The sequence below is a fragment of the Girardinichthys multiradiatus genome, chromosome 3, assembly GCF_021462225.1.
Source record: "Girardinichthys multiradiatus isolate DD_20200921_A chromosome 3, DD_fGirMul_XY1, whole genome shotgun sequence".
NCBI classification, from domain to species: domain Eukaryota; kingdom Metazoa; phylum Chordata; class Actinopteri; order Cyprinodontiformes; family Goodeidae; genus Girardinichthys; species Girardinichthys multiradiatus.
Genome location: NC_061796.1, coordinates 45,995,704 through 46,014,887, shown reverse-complemented (window position 1 = coordinate 46,014,887; position 19,184 = coordinate 45,995,704). Strand labels below are relative to the sequence as shown.

Genomic DNA, 19,184 nt, shown 5'->3' with positions numbered 1-19,184 from the left:
GGAGTGAATGCTGCAAGTCACTGACTGGATGCAATCTGCTGGGTTTCCTTAGATAGAAAAACTTTTTATCCAATTTGAATAAATAATTGAATCTGACTGAACTGTTCAATGGTTACGATTAATGGGAATGTATGTACCTGACTTTTGTGAAGTGCCTTGAGACAACATGTGTTGTGAATTGGCGCTATATAAATAAAACTGAATTGAACTGAATTGATGACAATTGAATATCTTTATTGAGAAATCACTGTATTTGTTATAAAAACATTTAGATTGCCTTCAGTAGAAGTGAGAAGCTGTCTATTGAAGCACTAATGGTTTTAAGAACCAGGACAGATGAGAATTTTCTTCAAGTCTTCAGAAATGTTGTCAACCTGGTGACATGAAAAAAATTAAAACAGTCACAACTGATCAGTAAGTACAACTTCTTTATATAAAACAAGACAGAATAACAAATCAATTGGTCCTCACCAGCTCCAAAAGGAAACTAGTGCTGCCCATCAATCTCAGAAGGGTTACAAAACCACTTTCAAACAATTAAACAATTAAAAGTCCATCATTCTACAAACAGATTATTCACTAGTAGAAAACATTTCAGACAGCTGCCAATCTTCCCAGCAAATTAACTCCAAGGTCAGAGCATACAAATAAATTATGTTCTTCTGGAATGTACAGATGTTTCACCATAAATCTCAGCTCCATGTTTGGAGAAAACCAAACTCAGTACCTCATGCCAACTGTCAAGCACAGTGGCAGAAAGCTGATTGTTTGGGCTTGTTTTTCACTGACTGAACCTGGGCACCTAGAGGTTATTAATTCCACCATTAACTCCACTGTACACCAAATTATTCTAGAGTCAAGTGTGAAGCCATCTGTCCAACAGCTGAAGCTTGGCCCAAAATGGGAGAATGGCAGGGGATGTACGTTCTTCTAACCAGTTTATTATTTCATACAAATATTTATAACAGCATTTATGGTTAATGAGTTTAACATATTTTGTTAAATTTGGTGCATTGTCATGATGCGTCGTACCTCTTCCATGGTCACCTTCACAGTCAGAAACCTCAAGCCCAAAACAGCAAAACAAATACTGACAACCAACAGAAGAACCGCCAGGAGAATCAAGGTTTGGTCCAGAGATGTCAGCAGATTCTGGAGAAGAAAACTAAATGATTTTCCCATAAGCAGATATAAATGTAACAACTGCTCTGACAGTTCAGAGCAAAGATCACAAGCTCCTGTATTAATTATTGGCCCTGCTCACCTGATCGAAGATGGCCACGTTTCTGCAGTTGTCATCGGAATGATCGGGATCATAACGGAAGCGATCACAAATCCAGAGCAGAGAAGAATTTTTCAGGTCTATCGTGTGCAACACAATGCCAGTAATGGAGAATATGGCACCAACAATGTTCATGAACACAGTAAAGCCCACCTGACAAGAGGGATTCAACAGAGATTGAGCTCTAAGCAGGATAAAAGTAGTATTCACACTTTTGTTTCCTTTTTTCCTTTAGTCACGTTACAAATGTAAATTTTATTGCAAACTTTAATGCATTCTGTTAGGTTTTTAATGAGCCAGTCTAACAGAAAGTAGAGAAAACTTGTTGAATGGAAAAACATTTTGTTGGTTTTTTAGGAAAAATTAAAAATCTAAAAATCCCTGAGTCCCTGAGTAAAACCATTTTTTGCTGCATTTAAAGCTGCAGGTCTGTTGGGGTGTGTCTTGGACATCTAGACACTGAAATATGACTGTTTGTTTAGAGCTGTTGACGTTCTGAAGGTCTCAGTCCTTTGCAGTTTCCAACAAGTTTTCTTTGAGAACTGTCCTGTATTCAGCTCCATACATGTTGTCGTTAATTCTCCCCAACTTCCTGTTCCTGTTAAAGAAATGCATCCTCACAGCATAATCCTACCACTACCATGAATTACAGTAGGTATGGTGTGTTCAGGGTGATGTATTCTCCTGTTGACAGATTCTCTTCTTTCAGTCTAGGTGGACGTCCATGTCTTGGTAGGTCTGCAGTTGGTCCATCCTCTCTCCATGCTCAGATGATGGATTGAACAGATCTCTGTGAGATGTTCAAGGCTTGAGATATTGTTTTAGACCCCAATCTTGAATTAAACGTCTCCACTGACCTGTCTGATGGGTTCCTTGGTCTTCGTGATGTTGTTTGTTCTCTAATGTTCTCTAACAAACCTTTGAAGCAGAAGAGATGCATTTATACTGAAATTAAATCACGCACACTTCTGAACGCAATAAGTTGCATAGGATTTTATTTAGGGGTAAAATGGTAAAATGATGGAAGACAAACACATGTCCCACTTTTTAGATTTTCATTTGTAACCCATTTTGTAAACCATCTTTTCCTTCCGCTTTACCGTTATGCACCTCTTTGTGTTGGTTGGTCTATCAAATAAACCCCACAGAGGTCTGTGGTTGTAACAAGACAACATGAGAAAAGGTTCAAGGGGTCTTAATCCCTTTACAAGGCACTGTACATGAGATATTATTGGGTTCTTTAATTAATAAAGCTTTAACTCACCAAGCAGGAAGAAGGGAACCGACCCGCCAAAATGGTCATGATTCCTGTTACAATAAACTGACAAGAAACAATCGGCAACTGGTCAGTGGCAAGAAAATACAAAGTGAAAACTGCCATGATCTGTAGATGTTTGAGTTTTGTTTTAGGTTTTTCCTCTGATTGTAATTGTTTATTATCTTGAAGTGGTGCATTATAAGTTTTTTTTCCTTTCGGTTTAGTTTGTTACATATTCTGTTTATGGGTCTTTGTTTAATTCCAATGATGTTTTGTTTCTACTCTCAGCTTCATTCAGTCCACCTGCTTCATGCCAATCAGTTCTGCCTGTTTTCATCTGTGCTAAGCTCCATATGGACTCTGCAGTTCCATTCACTATTCACAGGTGTATTGTACTGTTTTGCCATGACAAGCCTGTCCATGACCTTGACTACTCACTCCCATGCCTGTCTTCATGACTTGCCTTGTACATTTTTCTTTAATTTTTAAACATTTCAACTCACCACACTGCCTCTGCCTGCCTGATGCATTTGGGTCTGCTCCTGAGAACTCAGAAATATCTAATAACCTGACCTTTAACCATGATGACAAAAGCCTACCATATGTCCTGTGATCTGGGATTTTTTTTTTTTAGCAGTTTGAGCCTAAAATGTCCTGTGAAGGAAGACCCAGGGTCCTGAAGTGACTCTTCTTCAGCAGCAGTTGTTACCTGGATCTGTTCCAGACTTTCTAGAAGCAGCATTTTAATGCAGCGCTTGTTGGGATCCTTGGCAATTAGAAAAGGCCTTTTTATGAGTATATCAGTGGATCACTAGATCCACAGATGGGCTTTTTCATAGAGCTGATTGTACCCACTTTTATAAAATGGACTGTTCCTACCCCGTTAGAAGAATTACAACATTAATTAATTTATAGGTGATTTTAAGACCAAAAATTTGGCCATGAGTTTATTTCTATTTGCAACAGTTTTAATGCTAGATGTGAACATCCATAATTGTATCTGTCCATTTGTACCTGAACAAGCAAAGAGGCATGACGCTGCCATATTTGAACAGGGTTATAGCTGTGCCTAATGATACATATCTGTATTATTTGTAATATTTGATGGGACATTATTACTAACTTTAATTACATATTGGCAACTTGCTTGTGAAACAATGAGTTTCCCTAAAATATTTCTCTGCCTTCTGGCCGATTAGGGGGGATATTTTCGGGTCCATGATAGATCGAAATAAGTGTCCATTAAAGAGGTTCATTAAAGCAATTGCTTAAGAAGGCCTGTTCCTTGGTCTAGTTAAAGCTTTTAAGTTTGGCTCTACTGATTTAAGACCAGTTTCACCTGATATGAAAAGTGAGCAATGGCCTTTAAGAAGCCATTAAATGTTTTATCTCATATGAAAATTATGAAGGCATTATGAATTGAAAGAATAAACTATAAACAAAATGTTTTTACCACAGCACCCAGCCAGTAAGCAGCACCCAGACTGGAAAAATCCCCCAGACGAGTGCTTGTTCTTCCCGGTCCAAGCCCGATATAAAGCACACCCACCATAATCTGAATAGTCTGCACATCAGATAACAAAAACATGATCACTGTCTGGTGATTAAGCTCAGCTAAAGGTAGAATACTTCCCCTGGTTCCTCTCACCCCGACAGCTGCAGCCAAGCAGGTCTCCACTCCCAGTTTGTTCAAACAGCAGCAACAGCCATGTCTGCAGCAAAGAGCCTTCAGGATCTGGCACAGTGGTGGAAACATGCTCCCACTGTCTGCTCCCAGAGGGATCCCAGTCACCTTCTTCTTCTGGATGCACCTTAACTACTCAGAGACCTGATCTCAACCTGAAGCATGAACTGGAGAGCAGCAATACTAATGAATTCTTCCTCTTGTGTTTGACCTGAGTGTGCATGTGAAGGGTGGCTGTTTGTAGAGGGGAATGGTTCAGCAAAGGAATGTTCTGAAGAGTCTGCAGCTGCCAAAGTAAACAGAGTCATTGGTATGCATCAACAAGTCTATCAAATGTAAATACATGGACGTATCCCAGTCATGGTTAGTCTCTGACCTTGCGAGATTTCAACTTTTTAAATTTAAGATATACTGTAATAGAAAATTCAATCTATCTTTCTTTTAAAGGAAAGAAAAAAGCTTTGGATTTGTTTTAGTTTGGTTTTATTTTTCTGTCTTCACACATTTTAAAATCTGCAAAGAGCCAGAAGAGTTCAGATTTACTAAACCTTTTGTGACTTGTTCTTTTTATTTTATAAATCCTACTGTTTTGATTTCTGTCATTTTTTCTACAATATATATTTTTGAGATTATGACAGTAGAATTAAACATGTACTTGGCTTGATTTTGGTAGAGCTGCATAATATATTGAACCTCAGTCATCAGTGCAATACTAATGTTTGGAAAATTGCAATCGCAAAAGACTGGATTCAATATTTGATGGGATATCATAGTTCAAGTGCCATGCATTCTCACCGTACTTACAAATAATATATTTGGCTGGTTGATTGGTCTTTATCGACCCCCAGTGAGACTGAAAAGTTAAAGCTAAATGCTAAAGGCAATGGTGGGAAAACTGTAATGATAGAAAAAAAAGAAAAGAGTCAAGAAGATGTGGATTAATTGATAGTGTCATCTTAATCGGATTAAATTATATTTTTTCCTGATATCATTCAGCCCTAATAAACAGACTAGACATGAAGAGCAAAACAAACATTAAAGCCTTTAATATTCAATGTACAGAAAACAATAAAATAAATAGCAGAGCATAATTTGTATTGCCTTTTTCGTTTATTTTATTTCTTACATTGCCTATTGTTTGAAAATAATAAACACAAACAGTGTTAGTGTCATGTCCAAATAGACCCACAGCTCTTAAACTGTGAGAAAAGAACAACAGTTGGTACTTTGGTTGCCTTTAGTGGTACTTAAAGTGTATTCACACTAACGAATGTAACGCTAATAAGAACCAACAGAAAACAGTGCTGTTGATTCTGTTAGAATCTTCTCAAAACAGACGTGCAGTGGATAAAGTTTGGAAAACTCCCAATTTAACCTGACTGGACAACAGTTACCCAGGAACAGATGCCGGATGCTGCGTATTAGAAGTACAGAAAAAAGTATGTTTACTCTGGTTACTGCAAAGCTTATTAGGCAGGGCAGCCATATTGGAGTTCAGATCCCTTTTCAACTCAGAATTCAAACTTTTAGAGACTTCACAGGTAATTTTTCCAAATTTAAACTTAACATTTCCACTTCTGAGGTAAACAAGGAACATATACTTTAACCACATCATTCAATCAATCATGCAATTTCAATAGATCATGATTTATTTTCCTTTTTTATAGTTTTTATGACATAACACAACAAACTAAGAAAAGTCCATTTCTTGTTGTTTTGTACTTTGGCAAAATCTCTGCAAGAAACCCTGGTATTTAAAGAGGAGGGGCTAGTTCTGAAAAGTTATAGAACCAGTAAAATAGTTTAAATCTATAATGCAAGAATGAAAATACCATCGAAAATACACAATATGTTTCTGGGCATGAAAATAAGCTATATCCAATATAAAGAGTACTCAGCCAAAACAGACGGCAGAGAAGTTAAAATTCTCAAGTGAAGCAGAAAAGCAGAACTTTCATGAAACACTTGAAATCAGTCAGCTTCGCAGCAGCGTGAATAAAAGTGTTTATTGTGGTGCTATAATAGTAGATTATGGGATGTAGAAGACGGTCAGGCTGCAGACTAGGCTGTGACTTTGTCCAGTAATGCGTTGTACTGCTCTGGGTCATCACAGCTCTAAAGGAGAAAAATTTTATTGAGAAAATTAAAAAAGACACAATTCAGGAATGAAAAACAAAAACTGAAGAGCATGAAGGAATTTTGATAATTAAAGTAAAAGTAAGGAAGCAGTGTCTTTGGAAAAGCTCTCTGGGATTTAGCTTGTTAGCGCAGAAACAAAGTTTCAGACTTTATAAAATCCTAACAAGTCAGACGCTATTACAGGAAATAGAAAAAATTAGGTCAGATTCTGTACAAACTCCATAATAGGTTTGTTAATTCTCAGTCATCCAGGTCAGGGCAACAATAAACGCTAAATGCTTTTGATATCCAAAGAACAAAGAAAATTGATCAAATAGTTTTTTTGCACCAATAATCTTCTGTTGAATTCTGACATGGTTTATTTTAAAGGCAACATCTAAGACAACAAGACGCCACCCACAAGTTGATCCAGCAAAACATTATAATGCCTAAACTCATTCGACATATTCAGGATCACAGTTTTCAGACATCATGCTGAGACATGCTTAAAAAGATGCACTGCTCCATTCAGAGTCAAAGCAACACATTTCTCCAAAGATCTAAAGATCTGGGCCCGTATTCTCAAAGATCTTTCCTAATATCACCTTACTAGAGGTTGACCTTTATCCTTTCCTGCTGCTGAAACTATTTAATTTCCCCCCAGGGGGATGATAAATTTAATCTTATCTCTGTATTAATAATTGTATGATTGTTCTAGAAGTTTATGAGCTCATTGACTCGACTGTTTAGGGGGTGGATCTCTGCACCATGGAACCGGTGGCGTTTTATTCATTCTCTGTTGTTCATTGGAGGAGAAGATCTCTCCTTTCTCTCTGTTTTTCCTCCATCCTCTCTGCTTCAGACACTCTTAGGTTCACTTAAAGTCCTCCTCACTACTCTTAACATCTCCTCACGTTAGGAGTTCTCTCAAAGCCTCAGATGCTTCCTGAATAACTTTTATCTTACTGACGGACAATTTAAGAAAAATCTTAGAGCTCGATAAATTCTAAGATTTTTCTTAGAATGACGGCAGCTACTTTCTGTCTGAGGATTCTTTGTGAATGCAGGCTCTGGTGTTTAGCGATATATCTCCTAATCTATACAACCTGGTACACATTCCATCCATATTTATCTCAGAGACCATTCTATTCAACTGATGACTTTCCTCTTCTGTTTTCTATATTTTCCATCACTTCTATCATTGTTTTGTGAAATTATGCTTTGGTTTAGTTAACTGCTTGCTTTCAGCACAGGGTCAAAACATGACATCCAGCTCAAAACTGTTTGCCACCAGCTGGAACATTTGGTGACAATGAACATTGTATGCATTTTACCTTGTTCTTCTTCTTGTTAATGCTCCTCAGAGCCTGGATGCCCAACACAGCAGAGCTGATGACGGCACAAAGCTCAGCAGCTGATATGACGATCAGGACACCAGTGATGCTTCTCAGAAGCATCTGCAGACCACAAACCACAATGTTACCTTCAACTCTTGAAACCCAGAGATGGGTCAGTTTCTGCACTACTTAGTTTTGTACTTCAACTTAAAATGTCATCTAACTTCATATAGCAATCTTCTGGAAGGAAGGTTTGGCCATGTTCAGGTCATGCTTCTGCTGTGAAAACAGATATTTTACAGCAGAAGTTCAGTCTGATGCGTGTTTGTGACCAAATGCTTCAGGTGTGGTTGATGATAAGGGATCAGGTATGTATAATACCTGTTGAACATTTGAAGAGCCTAAACAACCTAGCAAAAACCTAAAGAACCTTTAATAAAAATGAAACTCCTCCCATTTTAGATGATGAGATCCCCTCTGAAGAGGATTATCAATGCTTCAAGGCAATATCCCAAACAATGGGCTTACCACAATCAGTGTTTTGCCTCTCAAGCAATTCTCATTGTATTGCATATCAGAAGCTGGACTTGGTGTTGTGTATCCCCAGTAGTGAGTCTGCTCACAGCTGTACCACACACGGACGTTGGCAACATAGATGCTGTAGAGCACAATGGCTGTAATAGCAAAAGCAAGTCCAGCCAGGTTCAGAATCACATTGATGATGACCTGAAATATAAGAGTAACATCCCAAATAAACCACATATAGTACACTCATACTGTGCCTTGCAAACATACAGGTCCTTCTCAAAATATTAGCATATTGTGATAAAGTTAATTAATTTCCATAATGTCATGATGAAAATTTAACATTCATATATTTTAGATTCATTGCACACTAACTGAAATATTTCAGGTCTTTTATTGTCTTAATACGGATGATTTTGGCATACAGCTCATGAAAACCCAAAATTCCTATCTCACAAAATTAGCTTATCATTAAAAGGGTCTCTAAACGAGCTATGAACCTAATCATCTGAATCAACGAGTTAACTCTAAACACCTGCAAAAGATTCCTGAGGCCTTTAAAACTCCCAGCCTGGTTCATCACTCAAAACCCCAATCATGGGTAAGACTGCCGACCTGACTGCTGTCCAGAAGGCCACTATTGACACCCTCAAGCAAGAGGGTAAGACACAGAAAGACATTTCTGAACAAATAGGCTGTTCCCAGAGTGCTGTATCAAGGCACCTCAGTGGGAAGTCTGTGGGAAGGAAAAAGTGTGGCAGAAAACGCTGCACAACGAGAAGAGGTGACCGGACCCTGAGGATGATTGTGGAGAAGGGCCGATTCCAGACCTTGGGGGACCTGCGGAAGCAGTGGATTGAGTCTGGAGTAGAAACATCCAGAGCCACCGGGAGAAGGAAATGCCAAAATGCCAGAAGTCCAGTGTCAAGTACCCACAGTCAGTGATGGTCTGGGGTGCCGTGTCAGCTGCTGGTGTTGGTCCACTGTGTTTTATCAAGGGCAGGGTCAATGCAGCTAGCTATCAGGAGATTTTGGAGCACTTCATGCTTCCATCTGCTGAAAAGCTTTATGGAGATGAAGATTTCATTTTTCAGCACGACCTGGCACCTGCTCACAGTGCCAAAACCACTGGTAAATGGTTTACTGACCATGGTATCACTGTGCTCAATTGGCCTGCCAACTCTCCTGACCTGAACCCCATAGAGAATCTGTGGGATATTGTGAAGAGAACGTTGAGAGACTCAAGACCCAACACTCTGGATGAGCTAAAGGCCGCTATCGAAGCATCCTGGGCCTCCATAAGACCTCAGCAGTGCCACAGGCTGATTGCCTCCATGCCACGCCGCATTGAAGCAGTCATTTCTGCAAAAGGTTTTCCGACCAAGTATTGAGTGCATAACTGTACATGATTATTTGAAGGTTGACGTTTTTTGTATTAAAAATACTTTTCTTTTATTGGTCGGATGAAATATGCTAATTTTGTGAGATAGGAATTTGGGGTTTTCATGAGCTGTATGCCACAATCATCCGTATTAAGACAATAAAAGACCTGAAATATTTCAGTTAGTGTGCAATGAATCTAAAATATATGAATGTTAAATTTTCATCATTACATTATGGAAAATAATTAACTTTATCACAATATGCTAATATTTTGAGAAGGACCTGTATTCATACTCTGTGGACAATTTGCACATTTTGTCACATTAAACCCATAAATGCCATTGTACTATAATCAGGTGGTAAAATCTGTTGACCTGGTAACTAGTAGTCATCCACAAATCCAACCTCACTGGAAAGGTCAATGGAGACTGAGGAGGTCCTTGACCATTAAGCTGGACAATAACCCTAAACATCCGACCAGAGCTACAATGGAATGGCTTACATCAAAGTACATTCATTGTCTTAGAATAGCCTAGTTGAAGTGCAGGTCAACAATTCAATAGAGAATCTATGGCAAAACTGAGTTTAAGCTATTCTACAAAGAAGAATGGGCAAAAGGTTCAGACTGTAGAGACAAACCCTAAAAGATTAAAAGACCTGCAGCAGGAATTACAGAGAAAAATAGTCCTGCAGCCTTGAATGGCTGAATGAGTTCGACATCATTTCACGTTTCTGTTTGCAAAAGCAACACAAATTATGTATCATTATCCTTCCACTGCATGGTGTTCACCGCAATTTATATCTATAGTTTTAACATGGGAAGGTTGTATGAATAATTTTGCAAGGTGCTGTAGACATAAAGAAGCAAAAAAGAGTTTCACATGTTACTCTCTAGGTGATGGAAAATGTAGGTCGATAAAAACGTAGATACAGATTATAACAAGAATAGGAAATGAAAACAAATGAAGCCTTGAGGATGTTATGAAGGCAAACTACTCACCAGACATGGACTTGGATACTTTTCAGACAAAATGCCGATGATGCCAAAAACAATAAACTAAGAAAACAAAAGAAATATATGAAATGTGTTCAACTCATTCAGAATAATTCTATATTAATACAATGTTGTTTTCCTACTATTATTCACATCATTTAGACAAAAATGGCTTTACATTTTCTCACTGTAGACAAGATACACAATAGTTAATTAATTTTAATGTTAGCTAATATTTTATCTGAGAACCCACTTCTCTGAATGCCTTTAAGGCACAGACAGTTCATCTTTGAAGCTAACAGCCAATAATAAACTTACTTACCAGTGCTCCCAACCAGAAGGGAAACCCAGTGTACCTGATCGTAAACCAATAGTTATAGTAGACCACCAGCAGGTTGATGCCGAGGCCAATATGGAGCAGTCCAATCATAATCTGTAAGGTCTGTTGAGGGTAGAGCATGGTAGCATTCATAAACATCTGGGTTAAAAACTAACTTTCAACTTTAAAGAGAGTCAATAAGACAAGAATCTTGTCTTTGTTGAAATAATAACAGAAATGCTAAATGTTTGATAACAGCAGACAAGGTTGCAGCTCACCCCGAGCACGGACAGAGACGTCCTCTGGGTCTTCCTCAGCTGCTGAGACACAGAGCAGCACACCGGGCTGTAGCAAAGACTCTTCAGGATCTGGCACAGAAGAGGCCAACGACTCTCAGGGTCAGAGGTCACAGTGAATATGGTGACCCCGTCGGTCCTGCTCATGGTCACAGTCATCCTTCCTGCTCTTAGAAGCTGAAGAGAGAAGGTTAACATTTAAAGGTATCAATGGATCTGTTTGTTTTGTCTCAAGTACCTTGGTTCTGCTGGTGCCTGGTGTTAGGGTCTTCCATTTTGGTTGGACAGACGACTAGGCTGTGCAGTTCGACATGCGCAGCTCAACAGGCGTTGTAGCTCTGACGTCACCCGGGATTATAAAACCCGCAGAAACAAACCTTCGTTGCCATTTCCAGCGTGTCTCACAGGAAGACGCAACGGAGGCGCATACCTGGAGAGACAAAAGCTCACAGGCGAACATTTCCTCCACACGGCCATTCCTGGAAGAGCTTGAAAGCTGGAAATCTGTCTGATACAAGAAGGTCAGAAGATTCATAACCGATCGAAGATCCTGCAAATAATCTGGCGCAGAGGAAAACCCACAGAGGTTTGTTGCCAATGAGATGAGTTGCAACGAGAGACTGCAACGGTTCCTCATATTTCCCCTGTTTTGGACGGATGAGAAGTTTCCGGTTTTTGAGTTGATCACGGGCCCGTGACACTCTGGTTCCCCCCTATTTTTCTTCAGACCTGACCCATCCTCAAACCAGTGGAGAGATGAAATCAACATCAAAGTAATTTCGTTCTTTTTTTAATTTTAAATCGGATAGGTGCATTTAGAGGTCTGGGCAGGATGAGGTTAAGGTGATTTAGAATCACCAGTAGTTAATCAGAGGTGTCAACTTGTTGCATGCAATACTGACTGAAGTGTTTTATGCTGAGTGTTTGATTTGCCGTGCAAGTGTTGCTGAATCGCGGAGTGCGGATGTGATCAGCAAGGTGTGTGTTCATGTTTTTGTCCGGCTGATCAGCCAGGACTGATTTGACTCCAAATCAGCCAGGAGTTGGACTTTTAAAAGGTTTTCCATTCAAAGCAGCTGCGGTCTGGGCCTCGTGGCCTGACCACTCCTTTGTCCCAGTTTTATTACTGGAGTTTTTCCACTGAGTTTCCGCCTCAGAGTTTTATGACTCTTTGTTTGAGATTTGGGGCAATCAGCTGCTAGTGGCTAAGGGAGCAGCCCACCATCTACAAGCTGATCACCGCAATCGAGACATCAGCACACCAGGAGGACTTCTCTTTCCAAGTTAACCCAAATTGCACATTTTGTCCATAAAACTGCTGGCTTGATCTTCATAAATAAAAATAAAATCTTTGACATACTCCCGAAGATGATTACTTCATCCTCAGCAAGTGAGACAACATTGGAAATAACTACAGAACCTGATTTGTGTTTGGACTGTTTTGATCCTGTGGAGCTTTCTGAGTTATCAGAAATATTAGCTTCATCTAAACCTTCAACTTGTATGTTAGACCCAATCCCAACCAAATTATTTAAGGAAGTGTTCCCTCTGATTACCAGCCCCATTTTAGATATGATTAATCTATCTTTAGTAAATCGATCAGAACCACAAGCTTTTAAGTTAGCTGTAATTAAACCTTTACTTAAGAAACCTTCGCTTGATCGAGATGACTTGAAAAATTACAGACCTATATCCAATCTTCCATTCTAATCTAAAATTCTTGAGAAAATAGTTGCTAATCAAATGTGTGAACATTTACACAGCAATGACCTGTTTGAAGGGTTTCAGTCAGGTTTCAGAGCTCATCATAGCACTGAAACAGCTCTGCTGAAAGTCACTAATGATATTCTTATGGCCTCAGATAATGGACTTGTGTCTGTTCTGGTTCTGTTAGATCTCAGTGCTGCATTTGATACAGTCGACCATAATATTCTCTTAAAAAAGCTGGAATATGCTGTAGGGATCAGAGGAACAGCGCTAGGCTGGTTTAAATCTTATTTGTCTGACAGATTCCAGTTTGTTCATGTAAATGATAAATCATCTTTAAACTCCAGGGTTAATTGTGGAGTACCACAGGGTTCAGTATTTGGGCCAATTATCTTTACTATATACAGGTCCTTCTCAAAATATTAGCATATTGTGATAAAGTTCATTATTTTCCATAATGTCATGATGAAAATTTAACATTCATATATTTTAGATTCATTGCACACTAACTGAAATATTTCAGGTCTTTTATTGTCTTAATACGGATGATTTTGGCATACAGCTCATGAAAACCCAAAATTCCTATCTCACAAAATTAGCTTATCATTAAAAGAGTCTCTAAATGAGCTAAGAACCTAATCATCTGAATCAACGAGTTAACTCTAAACACCTGCAAAAGATTCCTGAGGCCTTAAAAACTCCCAGCCTGGTTCATCACTCAAAACCCCAATCATGGGCAAGACTGCCGACCTGACTGCTGTCCAGAAGGCCACTATTGACACCCTCAAGCAAGAGGGTAAGACACAGAAAGAAATTTCTGAACGAATAGGCTTTTCCCAGAGTGCTGTATCAAGGCACCTCAGTGGGAAGTCTGTGGGAAGGAAAAAGTGTGGCAGAAAACGCTGCACAACGAGAAGAGGTGACCGGACCCTGAGGAAGATTGTGGAGAAGGGCCAATTCCAGACCTTGGGGGACCTGCGGAAGCAGTGGACTGAGTCTGGAGTAGAAACATCCAGAGCCACCGTGCACAGGCGTGTGCAGGAAATGGGCTACAGGTGCCGCATTCCCCAGGTCAAGCCACTTTTGAACCAGAAACAGCGGCAGAAGCGCCTGACCTGGGCTACAGAGAAGCAGCACTGGACTGTTGCTCAGTGGTCCAAAGTACTTTTTTCGGATGACAGCAAATTCTGCATGTCATCCGGAAATCAAGGTGCCAGAGTCTGGAGGAAGACTGGGGAGAAGGAAATGCCAAAATGCCAGAAGTCCAGTGTCAAGTACCCACAGTCAGTGATGGTCTGGGGTGCCGTGTCAGCTGCTGGTGTTGGTCCACTGTGTTTTATCAAGGGCAGGGTCAATGCAGCTAGCTAGCAGGAGCTTTTGGAGGACTTCATGCTTCCATCTGCTGAAAAGCTTTATGGAGATGAAGATTTCATTTTTCAGCACGACCTGGCACCTGCTCACAGTGCCAAAACCACTGGTAAATGGTTTACTGACCATGGTATCACTGTGCTCAATTGGCCTGCCAACTCTCCTGACCTGAACCCCATAGAGAATCTGTGGGATATTGTGAAGAGAACGTTGAGAGACTCAAGACCCAACACTCTGGATGAGCTAAAGGCCGCTATTGAAGCATCCTGGGCCTCCATAAGACCTCAGCAGTGCCACAGGCTGATTGCCTCCATGCCACGCCGCATTGAAGCAGTCATTTCTGCAAAAGGATTCCCGACCAAGTATTGAGTGCATAACTGTACATGATTATTTGAAGGTTGACGTTTTTTGTATTAAAAACACTTTTCTTTTATTGGTCGGATGAAATATGCTAATTTTGTGAGATAGGAATTTTGGGTTTTCATGAGCTGTATGCCAAAATCATCCATATTATGACAATAAAAGACCTGAAATATTTCAGTTAGTGTGCAATGAATCTAAAATATATGAATGTTAAATTTTCATCATGACATTATGGAAAATAATTAACTTTATCACAATATGCTAATATTTTGAGAAGGACCAGTATATGCTTCCAATAGGTTAAATTATCAGGCAGCATGGGATACATTTTCACTGTTACACTGATGATACTCAGCTTTACTTATCCATAAATCCTGATGAACCCAACCAGTTAGAAAACTACAAGCATGTCTTGAAGACATAAAAACTTGGATGACTTTACATTTTTTTGCTTCTAAATTCAGACAAGACAGAAGTTGTCGTCTTTGGACCGGAGTCTTTAAAAAAGAAATTGCTTAGTCAATCACTTAACCTGGATGGCATTAAATTGACCTCCGGTAATAAAGTAAAAAACCTTGGTGTTACTTTTGACCAGGACATGTCATTTAAATCCCATATTAAACAGGTTTCTAGGATTTTCTTCTTTCACCTCCGGAACATTGCCAAAATTAGAAATATCCTGTCCAGGAGTGACACTGAAAAACTAGTCCATGCATTGGTTACTTCAAGGCTGGACTATTGTAATTCTTTACTATCAGGATGTCCACAAAATGCAGTTAAAAGCCTTCAGCTGATTCAAAATGAGTTTTGATGAAAGTTCTGATGAAAATTAAAAAGAGAGATCAAATTTCTCCTATTTTAACTTCCCTTCATTGGCTCCCTGTTAAATCCAGAATAGAATTTAAAATTCTCCTCCTCACATATAAAGCCCTTAATGATCTAGCTCCATCATACATCAGAGATCTGATTGTTCCATATGTTCCTAACAGAGCACTTCGTTCTCAGACTGCAGGTTTACTGGTGGTTCCTAGAGTCTCTAGAAGTAGAATGGGAGGCAGATCCTTTAGTTATCAGGCTCCTCTCCTGTGGAACCAGCTCCCAGTTTTATTCCGTGAGGCAAACACCCTGTCTACTTTTAAGGCTAGGCTTAAAACTTTCCTTTTTGATAAAGCTTATAGTTAGAGTGGCTTAGTTTATCAGGGAGGGAGCCTTCCTCCCTCCCTGTTGGATGGAGTAAGGGGGAGTCAGGTTTAGCCTAAACCAGCTCAGTTATGGTTGAGGTCCAAACACACCCTCCATTTCTGCTACCTGTATGACCCCTTCTCTTTTCCAATGGTTATAATCAGTCTGACAGAGAGGTATCCCAATCCTTGTGGTTTTTAGTATAACAATGACCATCAGTGGGCTCTAGATGGATAAACTTTATCAGTTTTTTATTTTACTTAGTGCCCCTACACGTGGCCCGTTCTGGGGTGGGCGGGCTCTGGCACTCGGTGGTTTGGTCCGGCCTCCCCGGCGGCCCCGCGCCATGGAGTGCCTTGAGACGACATTGTTGTAAATAAGCGCCGTTTAGCTAAATAATCTGAACTGAAACTATCTGTGTAGTTATGCTGCTATAGGCTTAGGCTGCTGGAGGACATAATGACCACTTTCACCCTCTTCGCTACATTCTCACAATACTCTCCAATTTTGCATTATTTGCTGTTATTTCAGCTTTTAACTTTATGTTCTCTCTATTCTCTTCCTAGAAGCTATACCTGGCCTGACTCTGTGTCTACCTGTGACAACTTTCTGGAGAGGCGCATCGTCCAAGCTTCTGCTGGCAACAACTAAATGCTCACCCTCTACCTATGATCCACATGGCCCTGTCTTTTAGTGTTTAACCCTTTCTCTCCCCTAGACATGGTGATTGACTGAGCTTTTACTGTGACTAACTCTATGTGCTCTCTTTCAGACTCTAACCTTGAAAACTGGCTCAGAGTTTATCTGTTCTTTCTTTCTAGGTGAAACGACTAAAGGAGCTACATCCATTAACATTTACTTTTCCTTCCCATAGAAAGTACTCCTGGATCAGTGCTTCTTTGTTCTCTTTGTGTCTCTGCTCTGTTCTCTCAAACCCCCAGTCGGTCGTGGCAGATGGCCGCTCACACTGAGCCTGGTTCTGGTTCTGCTGGAGGTTTCTTCCTGTTAAAAGGGAGTTTTTCCTCTCCACTGTCGCTACATGCATGCTCAGTATGAGGGATTGCTGCAAAGTCAACGCCAGTGACTGTCCACTGTCTCTACATGCTCATCCAGGAGGAGTGAATGCTGCAAGTCACTGACTGGATGCAATCTGCTGGGTTTCCTTAGACAGAAAAACGTTTTATCCAATTTGAATAAATACCTGAATCTAACTGCACTGTTCAATGGTTACGATTAATAGGAATGTATGAACCTGACTTTGTGAAGTGCCTTGAGACGACATGTGTTGTTAATTTCGCTATATAAATAAACTGAATTGAATTGAATAGTCACTCAATGCGCATATGTTTCGTTTTATTATTAGTTAGGTAATCATTTTCCTCTTTTTGTAGAATAGTGCTTGTTAGTTAGGTGAAGGTTTTTGGACCAGAATAGTAATTATATAAGGGCTATGTGGTTTCAACAGATTTTCACATATATGAAGAGAAAGTTTGTGTTTATTTTGTGCAAAAGTGATTTATCTGTCAAAATAAGGTCAAAGTTCCCCCACCCTTCAGTGAATCAGCTGATTATACAGTAACATTTAGCGCGGTTTTGGTTAATAATGATCAATTATTAATCCTAATTACCTAATTGTAATTACTAAGTGCTTCTGAGCCCATAATCACAACACCAGAGTGCATCTCTGATTTCTATTCATGAGCAATGACTTTTGATTAAGGAATTATTTTTCAGAATTAAGATTTTTTATTATAATTTTTGATAAATATGAATTAATCAAGAATCATACTCCTTGACTACTTGACTACTACATAACTACTTGAGACGACATTTGTTGTGCTTTAGTGCTATAAAAACTGAGCTGAATTGAACTATTCTGATTAAATGGCAGCATTGGCTATAATTTGAGGGAACCAATTACCAAAGAGGCAATCTGACCCGGGGTCCACATTACCAGACAAACAGCACCTGTTTACATCTAGGTTTATATAGAATCCAGTTCAGTCCAACTTCTCTCAAATAATTCCTATAAAGTCCACTCCAATCATACAGTCAGATTCTGGTTCAATCCAGCTACTAACAGTAGATTTATACTTCTGCCACAATCTGTGAATTAAAAGCTCACATTTGGCTTCATCTCATGTTGTAAAACAGTAAGTTTAGCTTTTCCAAAATTATCATATTGGGTTTGACCCCCCAGCTTCCAAAGTCCTAGTTACAACTCTGTTTTTTACTTTATTTCTTGATGTTGCTATAAACCCAATTTTCTTCACATCATTAATCATTTATTAATTATTAATAAAGTATTAAATTCTTCATTCATCCATCTGTCCATCCACCTGTGTGTTAGTCATATTACCATGTTGGTCAGAATAGTTTTACCTTAGTTACAAGAGAGCAAATTAAACAGTCAGTCAGTCATTTTCTACCACTTATTCCATAGTGGGTCGCGGGGGAGCTGGTGCCTATCTCCAGCAGTCTATGGGCGAGAGGCAGGGTACACCCTGGACAGGTTGCCAGTCCATCGCAGGGCAACACACAAACAACCACGCACACACTCATTCATACACCTAAGGGCAATTTAGAGTGACCGATTAATGCCTAGCAGGCATGTCTTTGGACTGTGGGAGGAAGCCGGAGTACCCAGTGAGAACCTACGCATGCCTGGGGAGAACATGCAAACTCCATGCAGAAAGACCCCTGGCTGGTAATTGAACCCAGGACCTTCTTGCTGCAAAGCAACAGTGCTACCAACTGCGCCACCATGCAGCCCAGCAAATTAAATAATTGTCTTTTAAACTCAAACATAAGGAAAGAAAGACCTACCTGTTAATAAACCGGAGCGAAATCTTAGTAATCCAACAACAGAGACACAAACTGAAGAAAAAGATGATAATGGAATGTGGGATCTTTTCCAAGCCTGTTCCCAGAAGTACTTCCACCCACTCAGAGTCTGGGGGAAAATTTAACTCTTTGTTGAACACTCAGTCCCCTCCAAAGAAAAGCAGGGCTAACAAAAACAGAGGGCGGTGTAGGGGAAATAGGACAGATAAAAATTTGTTGGATTTATTATAATATTTTTTTATTATTATCTGGTGTCCCAGCCTAGATCTGCCATGAGATCCGTGTAGCCAGAAAATGTCTACCAAATGAAACCTTATAAAGCTATTTAGAGTCCTTGACAACTGTATATTTTATAGGGATTTTATGTAAGATAAGAAAATAAAGTATAATTGTGAAATAGACAGACAGTTGTATCAATTTTAACTTTTCTTTACAAGAAAATGTCTGAAAAATATGAAAAATGCATTTGTATTCAGCCCCATTCACTCTGACACTTCTAAATTAAAACCAGCATAGCCAGCTGC

At 39.5% G+C, this 19,184-nt stretch overlaps 1 protein-coding gene across 3 annotated transcripts; it reads right to left on the bottom strand.

Annotated features, from left to right (window-relative positions):
- Positions 1–213: 213 nt before the first annotated feature.
- Positions 214–18,773, bottom strand: LOC124866215 (transmembrane protein 176B-like). Of its 3 annotated transcripts, XM_047361909.1 has the most exons (13): positions 18,643–18,773; positions 11,179–11,373; positions 10,904–11,023; positions 10,588–10,644; positions 8,208–8,405; positions 7,677–7,799; positions 4,189–6,339; positions 3,994–4,104; positions 2,547–2,603; positions 2,140–2,200; positions 1,265–1,435; positions 1,033–1,152; positions 214–374 (listed from the first exon to the last, which is right to left on the bottom strand). In XM_047361909.1, the coding sequence occupies exons 2-7, from the start codon at positions 11,353–11,355 to the stop codon at positions 6,286–6,288; spliced, it is 729 nt and encodes a 242-aa protein (XP_047217865.1). In that variant the 5' UTR covers positions 11,356–11,373; positions 18,643–18,773; the 3' UTR covers positions 214–374; positions 1,033–1,152; positions 1,265–1,435; positions 2,140–2,200; positions 2,547–2,603; positions 3,994–4,104; positions 4,189–6,285. The 3 variants fall into 3 exon arrangements, with proteins under 3 accessions (XP_047217865.1, XP_047217864.1, XP_047217863.1); XM_047361908.1 differs by having other exon boundaries at positions 1,265–2,200; XM_047361907.1 differs by lacking the exon at positions 2,140–2,200.
- Positions 18,774–19,184: the final 411 nt, after the last annotated feature.